The 13,400-nt window shown below is 41.1% G+C and overlaps 1 protein-coding gene across 3 annotated transcripts in view; it reads left to right on the forward strand.

The window, feature by feature from the left end:
* The window catches only part of CORIN (corin, serine peptidase), a 313,930-nt gene that overhangs the window by 17,619 nt on the left and 282,911 nt on the right, over positions 1-13,400 (forward strand). Inside the window, exon 1 of one of the 3 annotated variants that reach the window (XM_086405907.1) lies at positions 1,994-2,182. The exons of the other annotated variants lie outside the window; for them this stretch is intronic. Coding sequence (XP_086262033.1) covers positions 1,997-2,182 — 186 coding nt within the window. The 5' untranslated portion in view covers positions 1,994-1,996. Of the gene's footprint in view, positions 1-1,993; positions 2,183-13,400 lie in introns of those variants that run through there. 3 annotated transcript variants of the gene reach the window in all.

Here is a 13,400-nt window from a genome sequence, read left to right on the forward strand (position 1 = left end):
GGGTGCTGCAGTGGGAGTGCCTTCTCAGGTGTGTCGTGTGTCTCCTCTGTGGAGCTGATCTCTGGCTGCGACCCTCCTGGCAGATGTCAACCGTCCAGGATCCCAGGAAGACTTGGTTAGCAACTGGGAGCCTGCTCGCAGTTTGTTAGTACATGCCATCTCTGGGGCAGAGTTTGCCCCTTGCCTTCCAGCTCTGGCTGTCACCTGCCTGCCTCCTTGCCTCTGGCAGAGGATGGGCTGGTCCAGATTAATTTTAATAATATGTCTTATTTAACTCACTCTGTCCAAGATTTTGTAATTCAAACATGTGTACAGTGCCTGTGTGCTCAGTTGTGGCTGACTCCTTGTGACCCCATGGACTACAGTCCGCCAGGCTCCTCTGTCCATGGGATTCTCCAGGCAAGAATACTGGAGTGGGTTGCCATTTCCTCCTCCAGGGGATCTTCCCAACCCAGAGATCGAACCTGCATCTCTTGTGTTTTCTGTGTTGGAGGGCAGATTTTTTACCACTGAGCCACATGGGAAGCCCAATTCTAATATGGAATTCGATATAAAAGTTATGAATGCAATATATTACCTTATTATTTTCAGACTGTCTTCAAATTTCAATATTCTTACAGTGCACAGCAATCCAGATGAGTTGCATTTTCCAGTGCTCAATACCCACATGTGGCCAATGTCTCTACCTTATTAGACAGTACAGGGCCATGTGGAGTGTAGTAAGTTGCATAATGGACCCCCAAGTATAGCCACGACCTGATCCCCATGACCTGTGAATACCATTTTTAAGGCCAAAGGGGTTTTGCAACTGTGACTAGCTAAGATTTTAAGATGGGAAGATTGTCCTGGATATCTGGAAGGAACTGATGAGACCATGGTGTCTTTATAGGAGGGAGGCAAGAGGGTCAGTCAGAGGAGAAGGCAATGGATGTAGAGCCTGGAGAGACGTGCTCTGAAGATGCAGAAAGGGCTACCAGCCAAGGAATACAGGCAGCCGGCCACTAACAGCTGGAAAAGGCAAGGAAATAATATATCCTCTCCTCAAAGCGATCAGAAGGAAGCGACTCTGATGATACCTTGACACCTTGACTTAGCCCGTGGAACCAATTTCAGACTTCTGAGCTTCATAAATGTGAGGGAAATAAATTTGTGTTGTTGTAATTATGGTGGTAATTTGTTACAGCAGCCATAGGAAGCTACTTCATTAGGAATGCTCAAATATTATTTCCCAGGCTCTTTTGAGGGGGTGTTCCCCTGGCTACAGCATCTTAGATAATTTCAGTTGGCTTCCCCCAGCTTCCCCTGCCCCTTTCTAGGGCTGCTGCATGGGACAGCTCTCCTCCCCAAGCACTGGGGGCTATGTCTTACTCTGACTCAATTTGCAACCTTTGATAACGAAACTCACCTGGTGTCTTGTCACTGCCCTGGAAGAAAGCACAAGGGAAAAAGTCTTTTCACATTAGGGTAAGGGGTGGCGCTAGTGGTAAAGAACCCAACTGGCAATGCACGAAACGTAAGAGATGTGGGTTTGATCCCTGGGTTGGGAAGATCCCCTGGAGGAGGGCATGGCTACCCACTCCAGTATGCTTGCCTGGAGAATCCCACGGACAGTAGAGCCTGGCAGGTTATGGTCCCTAGGTTCACAAAGAGTCAGACACAACTGAAGTGACTTAGGACAGCACATGCTGGAGAAAAAAAAATGGTTTAGAAAGAATTACTGGCTGTCTTTACTGATCTGTTCAATGCTGTAATCTACAAATATGCTAAAAATAATGTCAATTAAAAAAGATGTACTGTTGTGTAGGTTTGATAGGGGTCAAAATTTGCTCTTGTACCTTTATCCAGGAATGTTTGTGAGGGTGTGATTAGATCAGTAAGGTTTAGTGTGCATGAGAATCACCTGCAGGGCCGGATGCAACACTGCTGGATCCTGCTGCCAGAATTTCTAACTTAGTTGATGGGGCCCCAAATGTGCATTTCTAATAGGTTTCATGTGATGCCAATGCAGCAGGCAGGGAGGAAGATGGGTGGGCAGGTAGGTATTGGGAGAGTCTCTCTGAATATTAGCATGAAGGTAAGACTTCTAGGCCTCACCTCCTTGGGAAGGTGCAGCATCATTGCTGAGACCTCCCAGGCCGGCCTGCCCTCCCCAATCAGGACGCACACAACCTCCTCTTCCAAGGTAAGCTCTGCAGTCGTGGCCACGAAACTGCAGAGTCACCCACTGCTCTTCCTTGGCTCTGTCTTCTGCCTCCCACCCTGAGGTCTAAAGTAGGTATCAATCCTGAAATCCCCAAGTCTCAGCTAAAAATACCTCCTTTGCCACAAACCAGCTGACGTCTCAGGTTTCCCAGCCGAAGTGAATCCCCGGACCTAGGGTTGCCCTAGTGGAAAGTCCATAAGCAGAAAATGCCAGGTTAAAAAAAGCTCTGGGGAGGCCCCTGAAAGCTCTCACCCCAGCTGCCTACTTGGGGTGGCCAATTCCAGGCCCCGAGGGTGGACATGGGAGGATTAAGCCAGGAGCGGCTGTGTTTGTTCAGTTTCATTCTGTAGAAAGTTCTGCCAAACTCGAGAGACCAGCTCCCTTTCTCCTCTGGTCTTTGTGTTTTTGGTTTTTTTAAATGTAAATTCTAGACTTGGTAACTATCATTCTAAACCTGGCCTATCCTGATTTTTATTCTGCCTTTTTCTGAATAACAATTGAGCTCCCTGACCTTCCTGAAATTAAAATGAAGATGAACATTTCTGAAGGTGTCCTTGGTTAAAAATGGAGTGGTCCCTTGGAAGGAGCAGATTAGTATGTGCCCAGGTCTGAGGTCTGGGTCCCTGGGGACAACCCCAGCTTGCCTATTGACTCTTTCCCCATGGAACCAACATTTTTGCTCATTTTGTTTGTTTTGTTTTTTGTGTGTGCTTAGTCGCTCAGTCGTGTCTGACTCTTTGCGACCCTATGGACTGTGGCCTGCCAGTCTCCTATGTCTCTGGGGATTCTCCAGGCAAGAACGTTGGAGTGGGTTGCCATGCCCTCCTCCAGGAGATCTTCCCAACCTAGGGATCAAACCCAGGTCTTCTGAATTGCAGGCAGATTCTTTACTGTCTGAGTCATGGGTTTTTTTTTAATTAAAATATGGTTCATTTAGTATGTTGTATTAGTTTCAGGTATACAGCAAAGTGATTTAGCTATACATACGTGTATCTCTATTTTTTTTCAGATTATTTTCCCTTATAGGTTATTACAAAGTATTGAGTATAGTTCCTTGTGTCGTTATGGTAGGTCCTTGTTGGTTATCTGCTTTATGTATAGTAGTTTGTTACTCCCAAACTCCTCATTTATCCTTCCGTTTTCTCCTTTGGCAATAATTTTGTTTTCTATGTCTGTGGATCTATTTCTGTTTCATAAATAAGTTTATTTGTATCATATTTTAGACTTCATATAGGAGTGATAGCCTATGATAGCTTTCTGACTTACTGTTTCAGTTAGTATGATAGTCTCTAGGTCTATCAATGTTGCTGCAAATGTCTTTATTTCATTCCTTTTTATGGCTGAGTAATATTCCATTGTTATATATATATCACATATTTATCCATTCTTTTTTTTTCCTGATGTGGCCTTATTTAAGGCCAACTCACTGCACCAGAAAGCACCCTAATAAAAGCTGATTTGGACAGGAACCTTGCAACAATGGCTATGATACAAAGTTGATTAACAAAATTTTGGCCAAAACTCAATGAACTTTCAATTCTAATGTGCTGATTTAAAGAGGAGGACTTAGTATTGGAAAGATAAATTACAATAATTGAATCAAAGTTGAAATCAGTATATGTTTGCACTGGGAACCCAGTTGCATATTCCTGTCTTTGATGGATTCACCTGAGGTTTCCAAATCTGTTTTTTTATTTTTAGGAGTTTTTGTTTCTTCTTTCACAAAGATGTATCCATTCATCTTTTAATGGGCATTTAGGTTGCTTCTCTGTCTTGGCAGTTGCAGATGAATAGTGCTGCAATGAACATTGTGCACCAAGTTTTACTTGTATTGTTTTAACTTTACCTCTGTTAGCTGAATGTCAGTAACAGGAACAAAAATGCTCTCTGGATAAGAAATAGATACTCCTAGCAATACTCTTTCGGAGAAGGCAATGGCACCCCACTCCAGTACTCTTGCCTGGAAAATCCCATGGGTGGAGGAGCCTGCTGGGCCGCAGTCCATGGGGTCACTAAGAGTCGGACAAGACTCAGTGACTTCACTTTCACTTTTCACTTTCATGCATTGGAGAAGGAAATGGCAACCCACTCCAGTGTTCTTGCCTGGAGAATCCCAGGGACGGGGGAGCCTCATGGGCTGCTGTCTATGGGGTCGCACAGAGTCGGACATGACTGAAGCGACTTAGCAGCAGTAGCAGCAGCAACAATATTCTTTAATCATTTTGGGTCAGAAACTCCAAAAAACTGGCACCTCTCCCCTCCTTCCTTCCTTAAAGTTTTCTTAACAGATGAGAAATATCTTCTTTCCAGAAAAAATTACTTTCCCTATGGGAAGTAAGAAGAAGGAGAGGAAATGGCAACCCACTCCAGTATTCTTGCCTACAGAATTCCATGGACAGAGGAGCCTGGAGAGCTACAGTCCATGGGATCCCTAAGAGTCCGACATGACAGCGATTCACTTTCATCACTTTTATTGGAAATTAACAATAACTATTTTAATTTTTTAATTACATTTTTAGAAACTTTTAATTTGCCAAAGTAGGCTTTTCTTTTTAAATGTTTGCTTCTCCACTCACATTTCTCCAAGGCAAAGGGAAAATATAACAAATTATCCTACTTAGCCTTTTACTCCTTAATAGGCCTTGTTTCCCCAAGACAAAAAGAAATACAACAAATTATCCAAATTTGCCTTTTCTAGATGCTTCTTGTGAGGTGGGGAAATAGGTCAACTCTGATGGGAAGTAATGAGCGCAGAGCTTTTGTCATGGTCTGGCTGCTGTAGCAGAAAACATTACACACACACACAAAACACACATCCTCACAAAGACTGACTGAAAAGTAGCTGAGAAGTCTGCAAGAGCCAGATCTGGCATTTTATTCCTCTTCTCTGGGTGTTATAAGTGAGAAAAGAGTGAAAAAATAACATGGGTTGCTTTCTGTAGGCCTCAGACCATTCTGTGGATTTTCCTTTTCCTGGTTCTGTGCTGAGTAGCTGAGTCTGGAATCTGGTCGGTGGGTGGAGCAAGGTGCCCTGAGGGGCAGCACAGTGGCTTAGAACCCGTCGGTTGAGGACAGCATCACCGTGGAGGGGTGGCCAGTGGGATGTTTGAGTCCAGGTAAGGTGAAGAGGGTGTGAGGGAGGGGGGCCTGGGGTGGGGAGCGGTCAGAGTTGAGCAGGATGAGGAAGGCGTAGACACGGAGTAGCCAGGGAGGAATGTCAGCGTTCCCTGCAGGGTGAGCATGGCACCCCTGCAGGTGATGAAGTTGGGGCATTCTTTACAGTCTGGGTGACTGATAGAATAAGCTCAGAACAAGCCAGGTTTCTTATTGTTGGGGAAAAAAAGGTTAAAAATAGGGAAAGGCAGAAAGCTAGACTTATAACCCTGATGGGATTGGAATTGGAAATATGGATATAAACGTATATGTTTCAACATACAAAGGTAGAGATCTGGAAATAAGTGTAGATGTCAATGTCTATATGTGTGCACGCACATGCACACATGAGGGTACACACTGTATAAATACATTTTCCCTTCAACTCTGTCAGCTGAGAAGAGACTGGGAATAGCCACAGGCGAAGAGCATTGCACATGCCCTGTGAGAAACACGGGGCCCCCAGATCTTGGTTTCAAATAACATTTTCTACCAAAAGAAACCAGGCTCCTCAGAGAGATGGCTAATTCCAAGGGTGAGACAAGGAAAGTACAAGATGAGTCCAAAACATCTTATTCCAGAAAGCAAGAAAGTGCTCAAAGAATGATGTAGGCATGTTCAAAACACAGAAGCTAGCTTGAATTGGCTCCCACTGGCTAAACAGAGTGAGATTTGAGCATCAGAATAAATAATGATAGTACAGGTGACAAAGTGTTAAATAAGATAGAAAATGAAGATGTGTATGTATTCATTTGTCCATAAATGAAGACATGGCCCATGCATATGTCCACAAAAGAATAAGCTGGGATATTTACTGATTACATGGATAGTAGAGGAGAATAGTATTACAGGGGGACAGGGCAGTCATCATCTTTATCATGTGATTAATGGAATTATCATCAGCAAAGGGACAAATCAATAGGAGGCAATGAGAAGAATGTACTATTACTTTTGTGATATTTCTGCTAAAGGTATCATAATTTAGCCTTAAACCACAACTAAGGAATATTCTATAAAATAACTGACCTGTAATTTTCAAAGTGTCAAAGTCAAGGAAATGGAAGGAAGACAGAAGGAAACCAAAGAACCATGAGAGTTAGATGCAATACCTGATTCTAAGTTAGATCATTTTCGTTTAAGGGGTAGTATTGGGCATTGGCAAGATTGGAAAGGGTTCTGAGAATTAGATGGTGGCAATGTGTCCATGGGCTCCCCTGGTAGCTCAGCTGGTAAAGAATCCATCTGCAATGCAGGAGACCCTGGTTCAATTCCTGGGTTGGGAAGATCCCCTGGAGAAGGGACAGGCTACCACTCCAGTATTCTTGGGGTTCCCTGGTGGTTCAGACAGTAAGGAGTCCGCCCACAATGCAGGAGACCTGGGTTCGATCTCTGGATTGGGAAGATCCCCTGGAGGAGGGCATGGCAACCCACTCTAGTATTCTTGCCCAGAGAATCCACATGGACAGAGAAGCCTGGAGGGCTACAGTCCACAGGATCACAAACGGTTACAAACAATCGGACAGGACTGAGCGACGAAGCACAGCACGATGTGTCCATGGAATTTCCTCTGGCTATGTAGGAGATGTCCTTGTTCATAGGAGAAACCGATCCTAGAGAGTTGGGGCATCCAGTTAGCAACTTAGTGTCAAATGGTTCAAAAAACAAACTCTTTGTATTTATCATATTTCCAACTTTTCTATAAATATGTAGTTGTTTCAAAGTTTTATAAAAGGAAAAGAAATTTTGATGATTTCAAGAATTTTATGTTTGTATCTACACTAACAAAGTTTATTTGTAATCACTAACCTTTTGGCAACCTTTCTTTGTTTTTGAAATCTGTAAACAATTAGTATATGTTTAACATACAGTTTGCTCTTATATTTCCAAAAGTAGAATATTTTTTATCTTTTACAATTGAAACAGGATTATTTTATAATCATTTTACTCACAATTATCATCCTTCACTGCAGTTTTTTGGATCAGTTCAGTTGCTCAGTCATGTCCAATGGACTGCAGTATGCCAGGCTTTCCTGTCCATCACCAACTCCCGGAGCTTGTTCAAATTCATGTCCATCAAGTCAGTGATGCCATTCAACCATCTCATCCTCTGTCGTCCCCTTCTCCACCTGCCTTCAATCTTTCCCAGCATCAGGGTCTTTTCCAATGAGTCAGTTCTTTGCATCAGGTGGTCAAAGTAATGGAGCTTCAGTTTCAGCATCAGTCCTTCCAATGGATATTCAGGACTGATTTCCTTTAGGATTGACTGTTTGATCTCCTTGCAGTCCAAGGGACTCTCAAGAGTCTTCTCCAACACCACAGTTCAAAAGCATCAATTCTTCGTCTTTCAGCCTTCTCCAGGGGAATCTTCCTGACCCAGGATTGAACCCGCATCTCCTGTGTCTCCTGCATTGCAGGTGGATTCTTTTCTCACTGAGCCATTGGAGAAGCCTCAAATCATAGCATAAATAATACTAACTCAGTTGTATCTCTCTATATGTAAGCAAATATTGCCCTTTCTCTTTAGTGTATGCCCAGCATCTAGAACACAGTCAGGAATGGAATGGATTAATACCTGTTGAATAAATAACTGAACTCAACCATCTCAGCCTTCTTTATAGTTCAGCTCTCACATCCATTGCCCTGTTGGTGGGAATGTAAATTGATACAACCATTATGGAAGACGATATGGAGATTCTTTTAAAAACCAGGAATAAAACCACCATATGAACCAGCAATCCCACTCCTAGCTCCTAGGCATATACCCTGAGGCAACCAAAATTGAAAGAGACACAAGGGCTTCCCTTGTGGCTCAGCTGGTAAAGAATCTGCTCGCAATGTGGGAGACCTGGGTTTGATCCCTGGGTTGGGAAGATCCCCTGGAGAAGGGAAAGGCTACCCACTCCAGTATCCCGAAGTATCCTGGAGAATTCCATGGATTGAATAGTCCATGGGATCGCAAAGAGTCAGATATGACTGAGCGACTTGCACTTCACTTCACATCCATACATGACTACAGGAAAAACCATAGTTTTGACTATACAGACCTTTGTTAGCAAAGTAATGTCTCTGCTATTTAATATGCTGTCTAGGTTGGTCCATAAGTCTATTCTCTATGTCTCTTTCTGTACTGTTGCCCTGTAAATAAATTCTTCAGTACCATTTTTCTAGATTCCATATATATGCATTAGAATACAGTATTTATCTTTCTCTTTCTGACTCACTTCACTCTGTATTATAGGTTCTAGGTTCATCCACCTCGTTAGAACTGACTCAAATGCATTCCTTTTTATGGCTGAGTAATAGTCCATTGTGTATATGTACCACAACTTCTTTATCCATTCATCTGTTGATGGACATTTAGCTATTGTAAATAGTGCTGCAGTGAACAATGGGATATATGTGTCTCTTTCAATTTTGGTTTCCTCAGGGTATATGCCTAGGAGTGGGATTGCTGGGTCATATGGTTGTTTTATTCCTAGTGTTCTAAGGAGTCTCCATACCGTCTTCCATAGTGGCTGTATCAATTTACATTCTCACCAACAGTACAAGAGCATTCCCTTTTCTGCACACCCTCTCCAGCATTTATTGTTTGTAGACTTTTTGATGATGGCCATTCTGACCAGTGTGAGGTGACATCTCATTGTAGTTTTGATTTGCATTTCTCTAATAATGAGTGATGTTGAGCATCTTTTCAGGTGTTTGTTAGCCATCTGTCTTCTTTGGAGAAATGCCTGCTGAGATCTTTTCCCCACTTTTTGATTGGGTTGTTTGTTTTTCTTGAGTTGTATGAGCTGTTTGTGTATTTTGGAAATTAATCCTTTGTCAGTTGTTTCATTTGCTATTATTTTCTCCCATTCTGAGGGTTGTCTTTTCACCTTGCTTATAGTTTCCTTTGCTGTGCAAAAGCTTTTAAGTTTAATCAGGTTCCATTTGTTTACTTTTGTTTTTATTTCTGTTACTCTAGAAGGTGGGTCATAGAGGATCTTGCTTTGATTTATGTCATTGAGTCCTTCCTCTGCAGTTTTTGGAAAGAGTTTTGGAAGGGTAAGCATTAGCTCTTCTCTAAGTGTTTGATAAAATTCTCCTGTGAAACCATCTAGTCCTAGGCTTTTGTTTTTTGAGAGATTTTTGACCCCAGCTTCAATTTCAGTTCTTGTAGTTTGCTTGTTCATAATTTCTGTTTCTTCCTGGTTTAGTCTTGGAAGATTGAACTTTTCTGAGAATCTGTCCATTTCTTCCAGGTTATCTATTTTATTGCCATATAGTTGTTCATAATAGTCTCTTATAATCCTTTGTATTTCTGAATTGTCTGTTGTAACCTCTCCTTTTTCGTTTTTAATTTTGTTGATTTGATTCTTCTCTCTTTCCCTTGATGAGTCTGGCTAAAGGTTTGTCAATTTTCTTTATCTTCTCAAAGAACCAGCTTTTAGTTTTATTAATCTTTGCTATTGTTTGTTTCATTTCTTTTTCATTTATTTCTGCTTGGACCTTTATGATTTCTTTCCTTCTACTAATTTTGGGTTGTTTTATTTTCCCTCCTTTTTCCAGTTATTTTAGGTTGTCTATTTGATCTTTTTCTTGCTTCTTGAGGTAGGATTGTATTGCTATAAACTTCCTTCTTAGAACTGCTTTTGCTGCATCCCATAGGTTTTAAGTTGTCATGTTTCCTTTGTCATTTGTTTCTAGAAATTTTCTCATATCCCTTTTGATGTCTTCAGTACCCTATTGGTTATTTAGAAATGTGTGATTTAATCTCCATGTGTTTGTGTTTCCTACATTTTTTTCCTTGTAAATGATATCTAGTCTCAGCATTGTGGTCAGAGAAGATGCTTGATACAATTTCAGTTTTCTTAAATTTATTGAGGTTTGATTTGTGACCCAAGATGTGGTCTATCCTGGAGAATGTTCCATGTGCACTTGAAAAGAAGGTGGATTCTTCTGCATTTGGATGGAATGTCCTGAAGATATCAATGAGATCCATCTCATCTAATGTATTTAGGACTTGTGTTTCCTTATTAATTTTCTGTTTTGATGATCTGTCCATTGGTGTGGGTGGGGTGTTAAAGTCTCCTACTATTACTGTGTTACTGTCAATTTCTCCTTTTATGTCTGTTAGTGTTTGTCTTATGTACTGAGCTGCTCCTATGTTAGGTGCATAGATATTTACAATCGTTATGTCTTCCTCTTGGATTGATCCCTTGATCATTATGTAGTGTCCTTCCTTATCTCTTGTAACTATCTTTAAGGTCTATTTTGTCTGATATGAGGATTGCTACTCCAGCTTTCTTTTGCTTCCCATTTGCATGGAATAAATTTTTCCATCCTCTCACTTTCAGTCTGTATGTGTCTTTAGGTTTAAAGTGGATTTCTTATAGACAGCATATATATGTGTCTTGTTTTTGTATCCATTCAGCAAGTCTGTATTTTTTGGTTGGAGCATTTAATCCATTTACATTTAAAGTAATTATTGATATATATGTTCCTGTTGCCATTTTATTAATTGTTTAGGGTTGATTTTGTAGATCTTTTTTCTTCTCTTGTATTTCTTGACTATATAAGTCCATTTAACATTTGTTATGAAGCTGGTTTGGTGATACTGAATTCTCTTAACTTTTGTTTGTCTGAAAAGCTTTATTTCTCCATCAATTCTGAATGAGATTCTTGCTGGGTATAGTAATCTTGGTTGTAGATTTTTCCTTCTCAGTACTTTAAATATATCCTGCCATTCCCTTCTGGCCTGCAGAGTTTCTGCTGAAAGATCAGCTGTTAAGTGTATGGGATTTTCCCTTGTATGTTACTTGTTGCTTCTCCCTTGCTGCTTTTAATATTCTTTCTTTGTGTTTAGTCTTTGTTACTTTGATTAGTATGTGTCTTGGCATGTTTCTCCTTGGGTTTGTCCTGTGTGGGACTCTCTGTGCCTCTTGGACTTGATTGACTATTTTCTTTTCCATGCTGGGCAAGTTTTCAACTATAATCTCTTCAAAAATTTTCTCATACCCTTTCTTTTTCACTTATTCTTCTGGGACCCCTATAATTTGAATGTTGGTGCATTTAATATGGTCCTGGACATCTCTGAGACTGTCCTCAATTCTTTTCATTCTTTTTACTTTATTCTGCTCTTCAGAAGTTATTTCCAGCATTTTATCATCCAGCTCACTGATTCGTTCTCCTGCTTCAGATATTCTGCTATTGATACCTTCTATTTTTAATTTCAGTAATTATGTTGTTTGTCTCTGTATGTTTATTCTATAATTCTTCTAGGTCTTTGTTAATTGATTCTTGCATTTTCTCCATTTTGTTTTCAAGGTTTTTGATCATCTTTACTATCATTATTCTGAATTCTTTTTCAGGTAGTTTGCATATTTCCTCTTCATTTATTTGGACTTCTGTGTTTCTAGTTTGTTCCTTCATTTGTGCAGTATTTCTGTGCCTTTTCATTAATTTTTTTAACTTATTGTGTTTGAGGTCTCCTTTCCCCCGGCTTCAAGGAAAGTTGAATTCTTTCCTTGAAGAAGGTTGAATTCTTTCTTCCTTTTGGTTTCTGCCCTCCTAAAGTTGGTCCAGTGGTTTGTGTGAGCTTCCTATAGGGTGAGATTTGTGCTTAGTTTTTGTTTGTTTGTTTTACCTCTGATGGGCAAGGCTGAGTGAGGTGGTAATCCTGTCTGCTGATGATTGGGTTTGTATTTTTGTTTTGTTTGTTATTTAGATGAGGCATCCTGCACAGGGTGCTACTGGTGGTTGGGTGATACTGGCTCTTGTATTCAAGTGGTTTCCTTTCTGTGAGTTCTCACTATTTGATATTCCCTAGGGTTAGTTCTCTGGTAGTCTAGGGTCTTGGAGTCATTGCTCCCACTCCAAAGGCTCAGAGCTTGATCTTTTTCTGAAGCAATATTCTGGAGCAACACCCCACCATGTGCGGCCAATGGCAGTCAGGACATGGCGCTTTTTTCCCTTTCATTAAGAGGCTCTTTAATTCTTTGCTTTCTGCCATGAGGGTGGTATTACCTGTGTATCTGAGATTATTGTTATTTCTCCTGGCAATCTTGATATATTGTTTAACATGTATAATCAATCTTGATATATTGTTTAAATGTTTAATAATCATCTAATCTTGATGATATATTGTTTTTTATCCTTTCCATTAAAAAAATAAATGTATCAAGATTAGGTGATTATTAAACATTTAAAGGTAAATAATCTGCTTGCAATGCAGGTGACCCTGGTTCGATCCCTCAGTCAGGAGGATCCCCTGAAATAGGAAATGGCAACCTGCTCCAGTATTCTTGCCTGGAAAATTCCATGGACAAAGAAGCCTGGTAGGCTACAGTCCATGGGCCAGAAAGAGTCTGAGGTGGCTGAGCATACACAAACATTTAAAGACATCTCTTCATTAGATTAGAGAAGGCAATGGCACCCCACTCCAGTACTCTTGCCTGGAAAATCCCATGGATGGAGGAGCCTGGTAGGCTGCAATCAATGGGGTCGCTAAGAGTCGGACACGACTGAGCGACTTCATTTTCACTTTTCACTTTCATGCATTGGAGAAGGAAATGGCAACCTACTCCAGTGTTCTTGCCTGGAGAATCCCAGGGACGGGGGAACCTAGTGGGCTGCCGTGTATGGGGTCGCACAGAGTCGGACACGACTGAAGCGACTTAGCAGCAGCTTCATTAGATTAGACTGCCTTAATTGGGATCCAGAGGTTTGCTTCATCATGGGCAAATTAGATATATCCACAGTGTGTGCTAAGTCACATCATTTGTGTCCAACTCTTTATGACCCCATGGACTGTAGCCCACCAGGCTCCTCTGACCATGGGATTCTCCCAGCAAGATTACTGGAGTGGGGTGCCATGACCTCCTCCAGGGGATATTCCTGATCCAGGGATTGAACGCATATCTCTTATGTCTCCTGCATTGGCAGGCAGGTTCTTTACCACTATGACACCTGAGAAGCCCATATCCACAATATTGTACATTAAAAAAAAATTGTCAATTATGTGTTTTCTTTTGTTTCAAAGTACAGATGACTTTAGCATTGAAAA

The sequence above is a fragment of the Bos grunniens genome, chromosome 6, assembly GCF_055505025.1.
Source record: "Bos grunniens cultivar Pamir isolate PY7600 chromosome 6, Bosgru_T2T1.0, whole genome shotgun sequence".
NCBI classification, from domain to species: domain Eukaryota; kingdom Metazoa; phylum Chordata; class Mammalia; order Artiodactyla; family Bovidae; genus Bos; species Bos grunniens.